At 47.6% G+C, this 18,687-nt stretch overlaps 6 protein-coding genes across 6 annotated transcripts; 4 read left to right on the plus strand and 2 right to left on the minus strand.

Annotated features, from left to right (window-relative positions):
* Positions 1–411: 411 nt before the first annotated feature.
* GLAREA_00797 (uncharacterized protein) lies at positions 412–1,912 on the plus strand (the record flags this gene model as incomplete). Its single annotated transcript, XM_008085555.1, has 3 exons — positions 412–616; positions 672–809; positions 867–1,912. The coding sequence occupies 3 exons, from the start codon at positions 412–414 to the stop codon at positions 1,910–1,912; spliced, it is 1,389 nt and encodes a 462-aa protein (XP_008083746.1).
* Positions 1,913–3,512: 1,600 nt separating this feature from the next.
* Positions 3,513–9,644, plus strand: GLAREA_00798 (Protein kinase-like (PK-like); the record flags this gene model as incomplete). The annotated part of the gene is made up of 5 exons (XM_008085556.1): positions 3,513–5,969; positions 6,046–7,091; positions 7,153–7,390; positions 7,444–7,561; positions 7,612–9,644. The coding sequence occupies 5 exons, from the start codon at positions 3,513–3,515 to the stop codon at positions 9,642–9,644; spliced, it is 5,892 nt and encodes a 1,963-aa protein (XP_008083747.1).
* Positions 9,645–10,216: 572 nt separating this feature from the next.
* On the minus strand, positions 10,217–13,328 carry GLAREA_00799 (uncharacterized protein; the record flags this gene model as incomplete). The annotated part of the gene is made up of 3 exons (XM_008085557.1): positions 10,217–11,939; positions 12,029–12,443; positions 12,491–13,328. The coding sequence occupies 3 exons, from the start codon at positions 13,326–13,328 to the stop codon at positions 10,217–10,219; spliced, it is 2,976 nt and encodes a 991-aa protein (XP_008083748.1).
* Positions 13,329–13,580: 252 nt separating this feature from the next.
* On the plus strand, positions 13,581–15,197 carry GLAREA_00800 (Activating enzyme of the ubiquitin-like protein; the record flags this gene model as incomplete). Its single annotated transcript, XM_008085558.1, has 5 exons — positions 13,581–13,651; positions 13,709–13,810; positions 13,919–13,998; positions 14,046–14,342; positions 14,395–15,197. The coding sequence occupies 5 exons, from the start codon at positions 13,581–13,583 to the stop codon at positions 15,195–15,197; spliced, it is 1,353 nt and encodes a 450-aa protein (XP_008083749.1).
* Positions 15,198–15,586: 389 nt separating this feature from the next.
* On the minus strand, positions 15,587–16,812 carry GLAREA_00801 (Insert subdomain of RNA polymerase alpha subunit; the record flags this gene model as incomplete). The annotated part of the gene is made up of 2 exons (XM_008085559.1): positions 15,587–16,663; positions 16,786–16,812. The coding sequence occupies 2 exons, from the start codon at positions 16,810–16,812 to the stop codon at positions 15,587–15,589; spliced, it is 1,104 nt and encodes a 367-aa protein (XP_008083750.1).
* A 305-nt stretch (positions 16,813–17,117) lies between these two features.
* On the plus strand, positions 17,118–18,681 carry GLAREA_00802 (HydB/Nqo4-like protein; the record flags this gene model as incomplete). Its single annotated transcript, XM_008085560.1, has 3 exons — positions 17,118–17,777; positions 17,853–18,588; positions 18,659–18,681. The coding sequence occupies 3 exons, from the start codon at positions 17,118–17,120 to the stop codon at positions 18,679–18,681; spliced, it is 1,419 nt and encodes a 472-aa protein (XP_008083751.1).
* Between the last annotated feature and the right edge of the window lie 6 nt (positions 18,682–18,687).

Here is an 18,687-nt window from a genome sequence, read left to right on the forward strand (position 1 = left end):
GTGGCATTCGTGCTCCCGAGTGTAGAAGCCGTATCTTATGTCTAGAACCAGGATCGTAGTGCCGATGAAAATCGCAGATTTCGAATGGATGGTCGTGCCAACGAAATGCTTAATGCTGCTTAAAACTAAGCATAAACGTTGGAGTTAGTCGAGATCATGCAATGAGTAAGGTAGATGATAACAGATTGGGTATCGGAATTGATAAAGTTGATTCGATGGAGATGGTAAGTTCCCAGCACAACCCAGTTTTGATTCACGTGAACTCGCGTTTCACGTCAGCTGACTTCGTGTTTGCCATTCACGCGACACTCCCCGCTTTTCAAACGACGACATTCCCTTCCGCCACCATCAACGGCCATTCGTAGCTTTCATATCTTCATACTTGAGGTACCTACCTATGTAAAGAAAAAAATGGTCCTCGGCTGGGAAAGAATCAACAGCAAGCGCTCCCAACCAAATAAAAATATTGTCTTCATCAAGCCTCTTCCTGGCGCGACCGAGAATACCGCAAAAGACTACCTAGAACGGATCGCAGCGCAATGTCTGCCTATAACGAACAAACACTACCTCGCGGTGGCATCTTTGGAAGAATATGAACCAAATTTAGAGTTCTGGGGTATGCTTTTGGCAAATTGTCATCAATTAGGGTTATAACTGAAAAGTGGCGACAGGCCGGAACTTTAACAATGGAGAAGTCATTCAGCTGGTTCTTCGTTCGCCATCTACGGGTCAATGGCTGCCATTCAAATTTGTCCAGATGGTGATGATGCACGAGCTTGCACATTGTAAAGAAATGAACCACGGACCCAGTAAAGAACCCCTCTTCGCTAGGTTGCGATTTGGCATTACTGACAGTTTGTCTGTAGAGTTCTGGAAAGTTCGCAATGAGTATGCCTCAGACATGAAAGAGTTGTGGCAGAAAGGATACACAGGTGATGGACTTTGGGGCAGAGGCGTCTTACTTGAGAATGGAGCATTTTCGCAAGAAGAGTTAGGTGCCGGAGAGGTGCTACCGGAACACATGTGTGGCGGCACATTCAAGTCTAGAGGCGGTAGAAAACGAAAAGCACCAAAACCGAAGATAACTTACAAGGAGCAAAAAGAACGCCGGATCAAGAAGAAGTTTGGTGTAAATGGCATGGCTTTAGGTGCTGATGAGCAGGTCAAAGTTGAGCTTGAAAATGGTAAGAAGCCTGCGGGAAAGCCAAGGGTAGCTGGAAGTAAGCGAGGAAGAGAGTTACGTGCTGCTGCTGCTTTGAAAAGATTTGAGGTTGTGAAAGAGGAGCCGAGTATCAAGGACGAGGACCTAGTCACGGACAGCGACACAGAAAGCGACAATGATGATCCTTGGATTAAACCGGAGCCAGGCGACGCCGTTGATATTAACGGTAAGCGGATGGTTGATACTAAGGGGCGAGGCATGGTTAAGGTTTGTGAAGATGAAGATAAGGACAATGAGGAAGTTCAGAATGAGATGAGGGAACTTGCAAGCATGAAAGCGCCACCTCCTCGCTCGCCAACTCTCATGAGCATTCCTGAGTTCAACCCTCCGGTGCCGCCTACATCCTCGACTATGAAAGCTTCAGTAACTTCAAAACCAAGGCTTAGGGCTACAAACATTTCGTCCTCCACTGCGACGAGAAACGAAAGCTCAAGCAGTGTTGAGTCAAAATCTCAAAATCTGCCACAATCGACTCATCGAAGTCCCTCGTCACCACCAGCCGACACGTCTTGCCCTATTTGCACAAGTACTAATACACCAACATCACTCACCTGTACCGTCTGTTCGCATGTATTGAAGCTAGATTTTGTACCTGGATCATGGAGCTGTGACAGCGAAGCTTGCCAAGGTGGAGTCTACATCAACGCCGGCGATTCCGGCGTTTGTGGTGTGTGTGGAGTAAGAAAATGAAGCTGGCTCTTATTAAAATGTACGGAAAGGCATGTGACGGTCTAGATGGCATTGGGTATATTGAGGCGTTCTGGATTAGGATATACCAATTTGTTTATTCACACAACTTGGGACTTCGCTTTTTGATATAAACAATATTTTTGGAAAACTCAAACCACGAAATCAATCTTGAATGGAGTTGCCTTGGGTGTGCTAACATTCAAAAATCACCTGCCTAATTTTCCAACTTACATAGATATATAAACATCATCAATTCACAAACCAATAGTTCCGCGATTCTAACAATCTATCTACCATAAGAATTATTCCAGGCCCTTCCTGTCAATCCTCGGGCGGCCGCCGCGTCACCCCGTCGATGATTGTTTCATAAAGGCTTGTGATGTACGATGAGAACAAAGCAGTACCTCGTACCTACCACTAGGACTCAAGCGGCAATCCTCAGTGAGGTTGTGTAATTCTTACCATTTTATATGCTGGAATCAGATCTCAAATGTACGTCTTTGTCGGCAATTTTGGGAATTTCTGGCTTTCCCAAGTTGGTTGATGAAGCTTATCTTGGCTGTAATACTTAGGTTGAGTTGAATAAATAAACGTCCACAATGCTTGTTGTACATCGCAACCTCATAATTTTCAGCATGAGAGTATGGGCGGCAGCCTTGCGAGCCTCGTCATGTTGGGATCGTCCAATCATTTTGCGATGCTAGCGCTTTTCATCGGCGTTTTAGAGGCTTACGTAGTGTGATTAACATAAAGCGGAATCGCGGAATTATTCCCATGCCTTCCGTAGCCTTGAAGTCACTCTACCGGTTTCTGGTTCAAGTAGTCCGCCAACAGTGGTTGTTCATTAGGGATATCCCGTCACATGTTTTGTTTCCTTCTTACTCAAATGTAAACTGACCTTAAGTATATTGTCGGAAGCAAGTGAGTTATCAATAGATATAGGTAGTTGGCTCAGAAGAGGGACCAATTTCTTGTCGAGGGCAATTGTTGAACTCGCTTAATGCTGCTTCTTGTGAACTGGAATCCTTAAGCCGAGGACCTTAGCCGAACCATCAGTAAACAAACCAAACTTCAACGGCCAAGGTGAAGAGGCACCACAAAGCATTTGAGAATCCTGGAAGTGAATTCGACTCCAATCTGGTTCCTACTTAGGATTCAGCTGCCATGACAACCTACGGATCGATATATACATGCGATTGAATGCGAACGTCCTATAGCTAGACTTGGATTAATACAATCTCCACCTGAGCATAAAGAATTTTCGTTATGATAGAATCCATAGAGATGGAAGCGAAATCTATTTTAGGATTGTTTCGAGGTAAAATCACACGTGTAAACTTGAGGTAAATTGAAACTAATTTTGGGAAGGGAGTTGAGACGAGTCGAAAGCATATCAACATCACAGCCGCTATGGACACATGCCCAGAGGTTCACCAGAGGTATGTGTATCTTCCACACACCTTATTCGGCCCTTTTATGAGCTTCAACGCCCACACCATCGAATAGTCGCACATCAACCCATCGTCTCCTTCAAACACACAGGAGTTCAGATGAACCAGCCCACCAACTCGGAGGATGGCCACGGCACTGTCGATGCAGTATGCCGTCAAATGATCCGACGCTACCGCCAATTGAGGGGAGTCATAATGCTGAAATATGGTGGAAATTCCAAGATTCCTCACTGAATCAGAAACGGCTGAAAAATGCAAATGTGGAACTGTTGCTGAATCACGACAGTAGGACTAGGACCAATTCACGCGAACGAAAATCAACAACACGCTCCAAATACGAAAATAAAAATGTTGCCACTTTACACAGGAAGAACACTCTACGTCGTGTCATAAGTCGTGAATCCATTCATAGGCGTTCGCGAACTTTTAGCTCCAAAAGACGTTCCAGCGGATTTCACGTACCTGGCCCCGACTTGGCAAACCCCGAAGACAGACTACAAGAATGCATTGAGATGATCGACTTCGGCAAAGGTGAAAAGCGAATCAAAGCGAACCAGCCGGGAAAGCCTTTACGAGGCGTAAAGCGATGGCTCTGGAGAATCTGGCAGAGAATAATGGGCAAAGATGGAGATCGGGACTACCCGAGTCTCAGGTGGCCATTCAGCAGAAAGGTTCGGCGCAAAAATGCGGGAATTGAGAATCGGAGAAGCAGCCCAAAGAGCCAGAAGACAGCCAACAATACCAGCAATAAACAAGGTGATGTTGCGTTGGTTCCATATGTTCCACGTCCGTTTTCAGAGCGACGACAACGATCAACGACTACTATACCAGATCTGGTTTATAAGCCAAATTCAAAGCCAGTGCGAAGCCGACGAGCCCCTAAAATTCTACCAACTCGAAGTCTACCTGGTAAAGACAAAACGGGAGCAGATTGTGACCCTTTTTCATGGCGGATCTTCTACGAAGACCCGAATGTTCGACTTGAACGTGCAGCAAAAACAAAAAAGTTGGAAGATTGGAGGTCAGAAAGTGACCGCTACCTAGCATCAAAAGGTCGGTCCCAAGTGAACGACGAGTGCATCGGTAGAGCGCCACCGATTCCAAAAAGAGTTCTACTCAAACATCGTATAGCTATCTCCAATTACGAACCACGCGTCACAAAAACATCAAAAGCAGTAGCCGAAAAAGGAAAGAATGTTCGCGATAATCTCTCTGAAACGGATCCGCTCTGGTCCAGCCATGAAGGTGACGATCAAGCGACCCAGATCTCAAGCGGTGAGGTCAATCATAACAAAACTAAGCAGTCTATGCTATTCCGTTCAAAACACCGTCTGCACTCTGTTAGGCCACATTCACTTCCAGAGATCCAATCGAAGCCGACAGAAAGCATAATTGTGCCGCTTCCTTCTATTTACGGAACAAGCTTTAGCCTTCCTACGGATCTCACCCCAAGAGACGATGAAGGTATAGATGTCGGCGAAGTAATGATTCAACTGCACAAGAAGCTGGCTCTCACTGCAACAGCAAGAAGTGCAGAAGACGAATGCCACAATGCAGCTGCAGACCTAGCAGGCAAATTGGAAAGCCAGTTGCTACAGTATCGACAAACGTGTGAAAGTGCATTACTCAGGGCCGAGGAAGAAAGAACCAATATCGACAACTCTCCAGACACAGAAGCGTTTCCGCAGTTCACAGGCGATGACAACACCAATAAAGGAAGCCTCGATAAGGATGATCCCATAGACAAGAAAATATTCTCATCAGCCGCCAATTCACGAAAGCCATCAACCTGCACGACTCGCAGTCTAGACACAGCTGGCTCCGACTCGGGCCTAGAAGTTTGCTCGAATCTATCAAAGTGCCACAGCCAATCGCGGAAAAATTCTTTGAAGGCTCGATTTCCAGTTATACCCAGCCCCACGATCCCTTCGCCATCAATGCCAAGTACACCATCTGAGGTTCAAGAAAGCTTCCCATGGGCGACTAGAACACGCTCAACTACAGTAAGAAGTGGCTCCAGTAGTCACTCAACGGAGCCATGGCCCAGGACACGCTCAACTACAGTAATGAGTGCTTCTAGTAATCGTTCGACGGAAACCGTCTCGCCTAGTAATTTCCACAGGCCTTTGATCCGCAACTTTTCCATTGGCAGGAGAATGCCAGAGAAGAGCTCAGGATCCGAGGCAGTGGAGATTTACTTCAGGTTGCATCAGAGAGTCGTGAGCGGTGGAATGCGTCATTCATCCCCTTTGATGGAAAGTCCAAGTCAGATAGCTCTGAACAGGCGTCGTGAGAGAAAGGGCCTCAAGCCTGAGACAAACGATGAATCCTCTCATCTCACTGGTGACTTAAGTGCTGGTCAAATTAGTGAAGAGCTGGAAGATGTTGACCCCATACGTCGGCAAGGGCTCGCAAACGTGGAAAGCTTGGAAGTAGGAGGAGACCAATGCAAACTGGGCAAACTGGGCAAACTAGAGACTCCATCAAGGATACAGCAAGCCGGTGCTCGTGACAAAGTCTATATAGACCCCAGCTGGAAAGATGCCGTTGAAAAGGCAGTAGAGGTACCTCTTGTTGAGCATGGCGAAGCTCCAAGTGAACCAAGTGTGAGTTGACGTTGAATGTTTACCGAACCTCGAGTGTCGGTTTATCGCCGCAAGGGTGTGTGCTGATCCCCTCTAGAATAAACTTTTGGCCAATCAATTGGCTGCTTCACCGGCTGTCTTGGCTGCAACTGCTGCAAGGGCCGAAGAACGAAGCCGCGTGCACGAGCCATCTAAATCTCGACGATTGTCAGATGTCTCGGACCAGAGCATCAAGACAGAAAACAACAGTGACCAGTCGACCTTTGTAACACAAGTAGATACTGACTCGAACACCAAGAAGTTTCTTCCACGACCATATTTATTAGGTGCCTCTGCACCTGTAGACAGCCACTCACTTTGTACATGGCCTGAGGAGGACGATTACCGGCAACAACAGCAGTACACAACACCGCCGAGGAGAGCTTTCTCGAATCCTCCACGTCAAGCACAATTTACACCGTCAAAGAGATTCAACACTACTACTGTAAGCCCTACAGGATCGTTTGAGAACGTTTCGTCTCACTCACTTTTAAGATCGACAAGCACTCCCTCCTCTGCTTCTCGGGGCATTACTAGCGCGCGTGGTCCATCTGATGGGAATCAAATCTCCCAGAATTCTCACCAAGTTGCGCCACTCACGGTAGACCCTGCTCGAGTTTTCTTAAGCACTGTTCTATCTTCGGGCGTGCCTCTGACTCCTGAATTGAAATCTGCAGTTGAGGCTGAAGTCAAAACTGAGAAAAAAGCCGATCTCCTAGCCCCTGTTCTGCCTCCGGTGCAACCCCTAATCCCTGAACTGAAAGTCGACGTCGAGGCTGAAGAACCACCTGGTAGACAAGTCGAGTTCTTAAGTACTGTTCTGGAATCGGGACAGCCTCTTATCCCCGAGCTGAGAATCGCACTCGAGGCTGAAACCAAACCTAGAAGACAAAACGTCAGATTTAACTTACCTCCTAAGCAAATGGAGGGACGACTACAGGTCAGGCAGCCAGAAATGAGCTTGCACAAAGCGAAAGCCGTTGAAGATGCGAGACAGGCCCAAGCAGCGGTGAATGAGATGTGTCGATTAGCCGGCAGACCCCCTCCTATTTGGGCCTTGTGCGAGTTGATTGGCAAGGGTACTTACGGGAGGGTGTATATGGGGTGAGTTCAACCAGCGGCTTGCACGCTACACACTTCACATTATTATACTAATCGGAGATAGCAAAAATATGTCTACTGCAGAAGTAGTTGCTATCAAGACCATCGACATTGATGAATCAGATCAAATTAATCCACGGCATGCGGACTCCTTCACGGACTGGGTGAAAGAGGTTAACGCACTGAAGAGTCTTAAAGAGATTAATGCAAAGAATGTCAATCATGTCATTGCAGCAGAACCTGTCGGAACGGTAATGTGGCTGGTAACTGAACACTGCGCTGGAGGTAGTGTTCAGACACTTGTGAGTAGACGGCAGTGTTGACTTGTATCAAATATTTACTGACTGTATTTTAGATGAAACCAACAGCTCCAGGTGGGCTGTTAGAGAAATGGATTATCCCAATCCTGAGAGAAGCTGCCGAAGGCATCAAATGGGTGCACCAGGCAGGCCTTATCCATAGAGATATCAAATGTAGGGCCCTAGTCAATTTACTCAATCCTTCTCTCTCTGACACTAATTAGGTGCAAACGTCCTCATCCAGGAAGATGGTGGCGTTCAACTCTGCGACTTCGGAGTTGCGGGTGTCATAGAGGACAGGTTCGATAAGAGGTCGACCATTGTCGGAACCCCCCATTGGATGGCTCCAGAGCTTCTTAAATCCACTTCGGCCTACGGTAAAGAAGTAGACATCTGGGCTTTTGGAGCTATGGCTTTTGAACTTGCCACAGGCTTGCCGCCAAGTGTTGCAAAGGGCCATTTTCATTTCGAGGACGTCGCTGAGTATCTGGCGCACAATGTACCTCGCTTAGAAGGCGGAAACTTCTCTGATGGATTGAGAAATATTGTGGCATACCTGCTCGAAGAGCTTCCCGAACAGCGACCTAAAATCGAGCAAGTTCAACAGCATTCATACATCGCCAACACGGAGCGCCAATATCCGACGAGCAGCCTGTCGCAATTAGTAGTTGCATTCAAGCAATGGGTTGATCATGGAGGAACTCGAAAGTCTCTCTTTCAACCTGGAGGAGCTCAGCGGAAAGAAGTCGATCTCACGTCTGACCCTGCGGGCATTGGCAACGAAGACTGGAATTTCAGCACTACGCAGGCCTTCGACAATCGAGTTTCTAAACATATCGATCCACGAGATGTATTTGAGGCATATGGGGAAAATGTTGTCGAGTTTGATACCGCTCGACCAAAGGTGTCTCGACGACGTCCTCCGCCGCAAGCTCTTGCAGCACTACCAAATCCCCTTGTCAAAGTCTTCGACCCCAACACAGTTTCAAATTACTATCCAAATAGTAAAACTTATTATGGGGTTGCGCCTGAACAGTACTTATCACAAGGGCCTCCTACATCGGATCTGCCGTTACGCGACGATTCTGCTCGTATGCAGATCAAAGACACTATGATCGATCTCGGAGGGCATGATATGGACACTGGTCTCTCGAGTTTTCCTGACATGGACACTCTCAAAGCCGGAAACCCTCGGATTGTTGAAGATGATACCTACCTGACGAATAATCAAGATTTCCATAGGCCACCACTGAGTGACCCCGCCGATATAAACCCAAATCGTCGCACACAAGACTGGAAATTTCCGTCATTCGCACCACCGGCTTCAGCGGATCCAGAAATATCGAGATTTCCTCCTAGTAGCTACGAGCTTCCCCGCCCTGGCATCACACCCGGCGTTGGAGGTAGGCCAGCTCTCATACATCATCCAACTGAGCCTCTCGGAGGAGCTTTTGGCGGCGGACTCTCATCGAACGGGCCGTCTATGGATCGCCGCTCAATGGCAGAGTCCCTCATTGACTTAGATATGAGTATGCCGGACTCGTACCCTGAGATCGTTAGGCCCTCTACTGCGAACTCCGAAGCAGGCTCTGCAACTTCTGAGCAAATGCCCTCAGGCAATCCCTTTGAGTTCGAACGACATGTCTCCTACCAGGCTCCAAGCAATGAATATGAGCCAACACTCTATGTTGAAGACACTAGAATTGACCTTGGCGGCTCTAGGTCATCCCTAATAGATCTGGATGATGCAAGGGTATCGCGAATAAATCTCGATGATGCTATTGTGTCACGAATCGATGACGACCCGAGACCACCTCGTTTTGACTATGAGAAGGCAAGAGAGTCTCGCATCGACCTTGATGAAGCTAGCATTCCACGTATTGATATGGATGCGGCGATGACACCACCTCGGGATATCAACGATATCTCTGATTTCTCTGAAGTGGAGTCAGGTCCCAATGGTCCTGGCTCGGATCCTAATGAGGCATCCCGATACGATTCTCATGGATTTTCGGACTCGGATTACATCTCTATGCCTCCATCAAAGGGTTTAAATTTGAACACCATCTTCACGATGTCTCACTTTCCTGTCCTTCCGAATCCACCATCGGCGGCAGCACTCGCAGGCACAGCATCGCGAGAGGAGATGAGTGACGAGCTTTCAAGATCACTTGGAAGCATGACAGCACAACTCGAGGCCTTCAGAGACGTATACGAGTCACCCGCGGTGACTCGATCTCACAGCCGTCGAAAATAGGCTGTCACTATAAGAACTGCATTTTCTGAAATACTGTTAAGTAGTGTGATTGTATTGGAAGTAATTAGGGCGTTCGAGAGGTGAAGCTGAAAATTAGCGTACAGTCATTAATATTGCAGCGATTTGGAACTGGCATGGAAGCGATGGAGTCCGGGCATACAAAATGGTTTTGAAGCGCATGGAAAACGGAATCGGTGGGTTTCATTTTGAGAAGAAGGGTGGACTCCCCTTCTACTGAGATATAGTAGTATGACGCTAGGAAGGGTGGAATCCCCTTCTACAGAGTTATATAGTAAGACGCTCAGCTCGCGGTAATCTGGTCACCCAGCCAAGTGCGAAATGGTGATAACACAGATTTGATAGACAATATTGAAAATGTCTAATAATGAACCTTCTATGGTCCCTTTCGGGCTTTTGTGTACGCCCCTGATTCCAAACGACTTAGTTATTATAGTGTTGATATTGCCTTCAATCACCGTCTTTGCTTTATTGATTACTTACACAAACAGCTACCTTAGGAAACTTCGTCGCTTTGATCCTCTATCGAACTCGCTATACCATCACAAACCTCATCACGAAAAAGTAGCCATATCACCCATCAACAACACCTGATACTTCTCCACACACTCCCTTATCCTAACCAACACACTAGCAGCCAACGCCCTAACCTTCTCTTCCTCCGCGCCTCCCCCCGGCCCCCCAGTAAGTCTCACCCCAACCGCATCACCCAGTCTATTAAACACACCTTCCACCCACTCCTGCGTCTCCAACAACTGTCGTCCATGCACCTCCACCATCGCCCTCTTATCCCCATTAACCTCAAACAACACCAGGAACGCAAAAAGCAACGCCTCGAGCACGGAAATATCCGTCGCCTGCGTCCGTAACGTAAGCAGCAAGTCCCAGAACTCGCTTGTGATTTGCGGGAGAGAGGGTGTGTTAGGACCCGCGGCGTCGAGGATCAGCGCGAGGGTCTTGAGGTAGAGGGTTAGGAGGGACGGGGAGAAGGTGATGTTTTTTGAGGTGGAGGTGCCGTAGGCGCGGAGGTGGATGAAGAAGCGGCCGGTCAGGGGAAAGAAGAAGGAGGTGGGGATGAGGGTGGAGAGGGCGTTTGTGGTAGGTTTGGGGCGGGTGCGGGGAGTGGTGATGCGGCGGGTTGAGAGGGGGGTGATGTTCATGAGGGCTGGACCCGAGGTGGATGCTAGGGCTGAGGCGGCGATGGGTTGGGTGAGGGATTTGGTGAGGGTCGTGGTGAGGGTTGTTATTGCGGAGAAGGGTATGGTTGGTTGTTTTTGGTTTGGAGTGGGTGGATTGGAGATGTAGAGTTTGTGCATTGCTGGTGGTAGGGTTTTTGATGGGAATGAAGTGTTGGGTAGTTTGTCAACTTTAGTGAGTCCTGCGTCTTCTTTTCCAAAGCCACCTATTTCTCGAGCTCCAAGGCCAAGTGTGGTTAAGACTGCTGCTCTCTGAGACATAGAGTAGTCTCCTTCGAAAAACGTCCTTGCAAACCATGGTCCCATTTTCGAGGGTAGGGCTATAAGAACAGCTATCATTCCTTGTAGCCTCAGTTCCTGGAACTCTTCAATGTCGTATTTATCTTGAATCCCTACAAGCAGTGTAGCTAATTCTTCGGCGTGTGCACTAACTTCGGTGCCAAAGTTGGCTTTCCTTCTAATGAGTGAAGCAGCTGTAGACAGACCAAGCTTCTGGTGATCATAGCTTTCTGTGTTTCGTAAATATGTGATTAGATTTCGAATGTACACCGGTGCCGTTGGCTTGTTGCGAACAACATTTGTAGCGTCTTCGTCGGAATCTTCGGCATCAGATTCTGGTTTTCCATATGGCACCAGATCGTCGTCGTCGTCTTCTGAGTTGTCCGTTCCTTCTTCTTCATCCGACTCTATCTCCTCAATAGAGCTTATTTTACTCGAACTATTGAGCGTACTCGGCTTCTTTGCTGGTGGTGGTTGAGTCTTAGATTTCTGTATGACTGTTGTTACTCTTGATCTCAGGAGCTCCAGTTCTCCGGCCTTGTCAGCTACATTGACCATACTCTTGTACCATTTAGCCTCCGTGGTTTGCATTTCGTCGACCTTGAAATCCATCTTATTTTCTCCTTTATCAACTAAGCTGGACAAAGCCTCGCCAACAACCATTCCCAGAAATCTTGCTCGTGTTGATGACGCTGCAAGCCGGTTAGATACAGCGTTGAGATGCAATCCTGAACGCATCATCATACTGAGACGAAGCGGAGCTTTTCTGTAGACCCAACCTGCACTCAACAGCAGAATCTGACTATGGGCTTTCAACATTAGCTTAATTTTGAGAGGAATGGGACTGAGTGAGTACCTTCTTGTTGTATTGTGGGCGTGTGTCTGATATACAACTGATCACCAAATTGTGCAATACTCTTCTCAAGCACTGTTTCGATATCGTTTTTGTCCTCTGCAAGAATGGCAACTACAGCGCGACGGATTCCCATTCCTTCGCCAGCACCCGCTCCTGAGGAACTCATAGCCCACGCCATTAACTGATTTTTCCTGGAATCGGAATTGGCGACTAGAATCTTCACCATACCTGCCGCTCCTGAGACCAGTTTCGAGTCTGCCTCCCACCACGAAGAGTCACCGTCAGTTGTGATCGTGGAAGACAAGTGCTCCTTAGAGAGAATCTGAAGGGCATTAAATAGTACATTGCGTTGTTCAAGTCCAGATAGTTGATTGAGTAAACGGAGGAACTGAGCGCCATTGTCACGACTTTGCACGACCATTGAATCCAAAAGTGCGGCAACTATTTTTTCTGTACGTATCTTAGCATATAGGTTGATGTCAAAGCTTGTTACTCACCTGTCTTTCCAACACGGAAACTTCTACTAAGAAGCTCAGCGCAACATTTCCAGCCAATGTCAGATTCCAACGGGATCCGTTTGGCCCAGTGCCGTATATTCTTAGCAAGCCAGGTACCATAAAGATTACTATCTGCTACCCAGCTTTTAGCACGAATAGTTGCACTGGATGTATTTACGATATCATCGGCCTCAGCAGCACTACCAAGCAGTTTTCCACCTACAACAAGCCCAAGAAAGTCGGCCCAAATGGCCTTCTTGCGAGCACCTGAGTCCGTGGACTCCCAGATTATAGTCCAGACTTTTTCAATTGTGGTTAGTCCTTCGAGAATTGCCTCTAAGGCCTGCAATAAGATGGCGAGAATTTCATGGGGATTTGTGCTTGCCGTCTTCTTGGAGTCTTTAGAGAGCTGAATATTTCTTTTGAAGCCCAAAAAGAGAGCATTCAAGCCTGGTACACTTCTCAGGCATGTTATAAGAAGCTCCAGCTCAGTTGTTTGCTTTGACTTTTTAGTGGTCCCGCTCCTGCATTCCTCTGAGAGTACACCCCAATAACTCGGCAATATTTCTGTGACAAGAACATGGATAAGTTGGGACGTTATGGAGCTTATCGAAGTAATGTCAAATCCTGAACGACTGCTAACCAGAAAACGCAAAGTTTGTACTAAGGCCTCGTGATCAGGTTCGTTTTTCAAAATCTCCAATGCTTCTTCTGGTGTTGTTGCTTGAAGAGAGGGCTTGATGAGAGGCTCTTTCTGCTTGACGACCTCGATGAGAGCATCATCTCTTCTTTCCTGTTTTCTATAGGTGGTACTCACAGGGGTGAGTATTGTATCCATGGCTACATTGGATCGAGTCGGAATTATATTGCATCAAGAAATACTGCTACGCAAAGCGCGCAATTCCAAGTGTAAGGAAAATAGGCACATGGCACGTGATGACCGTGGAGGAGGTCGAGAGCCGCACGGACCACTGCCCGAGATTCATATGCAGGTCGATAAGCGATAAGGTTCACCTGCAGGCACATTTCGCAGCAAGCACCACCCCTCCGAACGTCTGCTATGCTGTCGTAGAGCTCAACCTTTCTCAACATGTCGCAACCGGTCATGGTCTCGGGTAAGTTAACAACGCCAGGTGGCTCAGCCATGAAGAAGGGTAGATGGTACGTTGCAACACCAATTGCTCATTGTCGAAGATTCCCAGCTCACGCCGTTTCTAGGACCTACCTGGACAATGTCCGTAGAAATCCAGGCCCATTCGTCTCCGAGGAGTTCACTGGCAGCGAGGAAGCAGTGACTGCATCCGAAAGAGTCAAAGTTTTGTCAGTTGGAACATCTCTCTCCGGGAGCAGTCTGCTAACCATTTGGCAGAGTCATGTTGGTTGCCTAACTCAAGAGAAGATGCTATCAGAAAGCTGACATCAGTGCAGCGGTGCAGGAGGTCTTGGTTGTGAGATACTGAAGAATCTGGCGCTCTCTGGTTTCCAGGACATCCATGTGATTGATATGGGTAAGGAATCCGAGCAGAAACCTCGAACCGCTTCTGATGGATTTTAGATACTATCGATGTCTCCAATCTCAATCGCCAATTTCTGTTTCGCGCCAGTGACGTTGGAAGCTCCAAGGCAGAATGCGCGGCACGATTTGTGGAAAAGAGGGTGAAGGGATGCTCAATCACGCCACATAATTGCAAAATCCAGGACAAGGACGATGACTTTTATATGCAGTTCAACATAATCATTTGTGGACTAGACAGCATTGAGGCTCGGAGATGGATCAACTCAACACTTGTCAATCTAGTTGACCCCGAGAACGAGGACAGCTTGAAGCCGCTGATCGACGGAGGAACTGAGGGTAAGGAAATCTCTACAGTGTCACAAGATATACAAGTTGACCATATTTCTAGGTTTCAAAGGTCAAGCAAGAGTGATCTTCCCGACAATGACCTCTTGTATCGAGTGTCAGCTAGATATGCATGCGCCACGCGCAGCTGTTCCATTGTGTACTCTTGCCTCTATACCACGGCAGCCAGAACATTGTATCGAATGGGCGCATATCATAGCTTGGGAGAACGAGAAGCCATTTCCCGCATTAGACAACGACGACCCAGAACACATTACTTGGCTGTTTCAGAAAGCGCTCGCCCGAGCCAAGGAGTTCAATATTTCGGGAGTAACGTATTCCCTGACTCAAGGAGTTGTGAAGAATATCATTCCAGCTATTGCATCGACCAACGCCATCATAGCCGCAAGTTGCTGCAATGAAGCCTTCAAGATCGCTACGCAGACCAACCCATGTCTGGGATTCGAGGAGAATTATATGATGTACACTGGAGATGCTGGAGTTTATACATACACTTTCAAACACGAAAAGAAGGATGATTGTCCAGTCTGCGGCAATCTCGCCCGTGATCTTGAGGTAGATCCGAATCTTACCCTTGAGGAGTTTATTGCGTCGTTAGCGGAACGGGCAGAAGCACAATTAAAAAAGCCGTCAATCAGGGCAGAAAAGACATTGTACATGCAAAGCCCACCCAGCCTAGAAGAGCAAACCAGACCGAACCTAATAAAGAAAATTGGAGAATTAGTGGGTAATGGCGACGAAATTGGTGTCACAGATCCTTCGCTCGGAGCTGTAAATTTCAAATACAGACTCAAATTCTCTAAAGAGTATAGAGGGAATGCGATTGAAACCGCATCTGCTTCGTAGACGAAGAATTGTTTGCTGGGTGGCTTTGCCTGGTTGGGCCTCACTGGGTGGACTTTGTCATTAGATCCTGAGGGTGAAATATTTAAAATGCATTTGTTGGGCGTGCAATGGAGCATCTGGAGTTCCGGGTCACGACATCACGAATAGATAGGAGTGCTATTTTCTTTGAGGAATAGCAGGAATAAATTTGCTACATAGCCAACACCTGTCTGTACCATACGCCTGCGCCATCTAACACCGACAATGCCTTTTCCTTTTACAACACATCATTTTCGAGGACATCGAGAGTAGTCCTAGTTGTTTCCATCTGGCCTTAATCAACCATGTAAGCCACGAAGTTGTGATGTCAAAGTACCACCATGCAACATCATGCCCTCGTTGGCTTCTCTTTAATTTGGCATGTCTCGCAAGTTGCTTAACAACCCTTCACACTTCTGCCTCAACATTTTAACGGATTCCAGGAATAGCTCTCCGCTTCCCCACTGGCCTACACTCTCAATCGAAAATATGAAGTGATCTCGTATTCTCCCCAGCTTGACTTTGCCCTCGAATTCAGCATGGCGTAGGCATTCTCGACTAACTGTATCTTTCATGGCATCCAAAACGACAGCCTTCTTCTCTCCCTCATGGCCCTCATATCCACTGCCTTTTGTTGCAGCCTCCTTCTTCGTAACTGTTTCAAACCCGATGACACCTTTTGGAAAGCATCTGGCAAACTTTTCTGCGTCTTTGCCAAGAATCGGCTTCGTAATTGTAATAGTTGGTAACAATCGATAACTCGCAGGCGCAACAGGCGAGAATTTCGCATGATCACTACCCTGTCCTTTAATCGCATCCATCTCAATGTCGAGAATCTGACCCGGCCGTAGTTTTGCAATCAATATATCTGGGTTCGTAGACATAATCGCATCTTCTCCAGAGAAATGCTTCGCCTGCTGACCAAATGGCACAAACTCGAGGTCTTTCGCGTAAACATGGGCGTTGTGATATAACTTCAATGGATCCCTCTCTCCGGGTGCCGCATTCTCGTTTCGAGTGCATTCGACTTTCAAATGTAATCGTATCGTGTTGTAGTCGGTCGCGATATCTGGTTCCTCGCCTTCCTTAGTCTTTCTATACCATTTCAAGAATTCCTTCAATCCTTTCTCTCCGCCTTTTAAGGGTATTAATCCCAATCTTGCCGCGAGGACTTCGTCTTGAATGATGGATGTATTGTTATATATGTACACGCGCTCAATTGCCAGTGATGGGATCTCTGCGATCAGAATTCGACGATAAGCATTCGCGACCGAGGCGTCGATGCCGATTAACGAAAAAGAGGTTTCTTCGTGTTCATTTTTGTAAACTTTGACTTTAAAAGTGCTTGCGAATTTGGAAATGTCCCAGGCGTGGTCTTCGCCTGGCCAGTGACCGGGAAAGTCGGTGGATGTTACATCTGTTACTGTTTCTGAGTTTACTCCGACGATCTGGAGGACGTTGTTAGTTTTATTTTGTAGTATGGACAGATGTATATTGGGATATACTTGCTTTCCGCCGGTCAAGCTCTGCCTGACTTGCTACAACTTTTGCGGGCGCCATCTCAAATTACCAGAATCAACGTATGGCGGGGTCTCATAATCGAGTCGCAAAAAATAATTTTATGAAGCTCGGATATGTACCGAACATCCCCCGGCGTTCTCTGCAGACTGTTTCGGAGCCGGTCCGGTCACCGAAAGTGCTTGAGCCAATGAGAAGCTAGACGCTTCGCTGACTTAGCGTGGGAGCTTAATTCGAATCGAGGACATCATGGGAAGAGGCGACAACGTGAATCCCCTCAATTCTTAAGGAGTCCCGCCCTATGCCAACCCCGACTGGCATCAATTGAAGAGCCTTCGATTCTGGTGACAACACACAGCTCATCGCTCCTTGGTTTCTTTCAAAATGGCAGCTTGTCTCGCCCGGCTGGCCGGCCACAGTGCCAAACGTGTCTGCTTGCGACCCGCACTTTCGCAAACCACACTCCCACGAACGTCGCGATCATTTTCAGCTGTCTCATCTCGAAGATACGCGGCACCGTACGAAGGCACGAAGCTGATTCCCGTCAACGAGGACTTCGCACACCCCACGCAAGATGGCCAAAACGTCAACAAAGTCCCAGATTCGAACCTTGAACACACTACCGAAGAAGACAGGAAGATTAGGCATTACACTGTAAATTTTGGCCCTCAGCATCCGGCCGCACACGGCGTGTTACGGTTGATTTTGGAGCTCAATGGAGAGGAAATCGTACGCTCAGATCCGCACGTCGGACTGCTGCATCGAGGGACGGAAAAGTTGATTGAATATAAGACATATCTTCAGGCTCTACCATATTTCGACAGATTGGATTACGTATCTATGATGACCAACGAGCAGTGTTTCTCGTTGGCCGTGGAAAAGTTATTAAACATTGAGATTCCGGAGCGTGCGAAATGGATTAGAACATTGTTTGGCGAGATCACCAGAATCCTGAACCATTTGATGTCGGTTCTATCCCACGCGATGGATGTCGGAGCTTTGACGCCTTTCTTGTGGGGTTTCGAGGAACGTGAGAAGCTCATGGTATGCTACGCTATGCTATTTTGTCTATATGCTATCGCAACTTCATCGAAATAATGCTAATGCTATGGAAATCAGGAATTTTATGAGCGTGTATCAGGCGCTCGTCTTCACGCTGCCTATGTCCGTCCCGGAGGTGTTCACCAAGATATGCCAGTTGGACTCCTGGATGATATCTACCAGTGGGCTACCCAATTTGGAGACCGTATCGACGAAACCGAGGAACTCTTAACTGACAACCGTATCTGGATCGGCCGTACCAAAGGTATCGGAGTCGTGTCTGCTGCTGATGCGTTGAACCTTTCCTTCACAGGTGTCATGCTTCGTGGCTCCGGAGTCCCATGGGATATCCGAAAGAGCCAGCCTTATGATGCCTATGACCAGGTCGAATTCGACGTCCCAGTCGGTGTCAATGGTGATTGCTATGACAGATATCTCTGCCGTATGGAGGAATTCCGACAGTCTCTCCGTATCATCCACCAATGCCTGAACAAAATGCCTCCAGGACCCATCAGAGTTGAAGACTACAAGGTCTCACCACCGCCAAGAGCCGCCATGAAAGAGAACATGGAAGCCCTGATCCACCACTTCTTGCTGTTCACCAAAGGTTACACCGTGCCCCCAGGAGAGACATACTCGGCCATCGAGGCTCCAAAGGGAGAGATGGGAGTATATGTCGTGAGTGATGGTAGCGAGAGACCATATCGCTGCAAGATCCGCGCACCAGGTTTCGCACATCTTGGAGGTTTCGATCAGATTTCGAGAGGCCATTTGCTTGCTGACGCGGTTGCTATTATTGGTACAATGGATCTGGGTACGCCGTTTTCTTTTTCCCATCATGATAAAAATGATTGAAATGCATGGATGCTAACCGATAATTATAGTGTTCGGAGAAGTCGACCGATAAAAAGTT

This window comes from Glarea lozoyensis, assembly GCF_000409485.1.
Source record: "Glarea lozoyensis ATCC 20868 chromosome Unknown GLAREA3, whole genome shotgun sequence".
Taxonomy (NCBI): domain Eukaryota; kingdom Fungi; phylum Ascomycota; class Leotiomycetes; order Helotiales; family Helotiaceae; genus Glarea; species Glarea lozoyensis.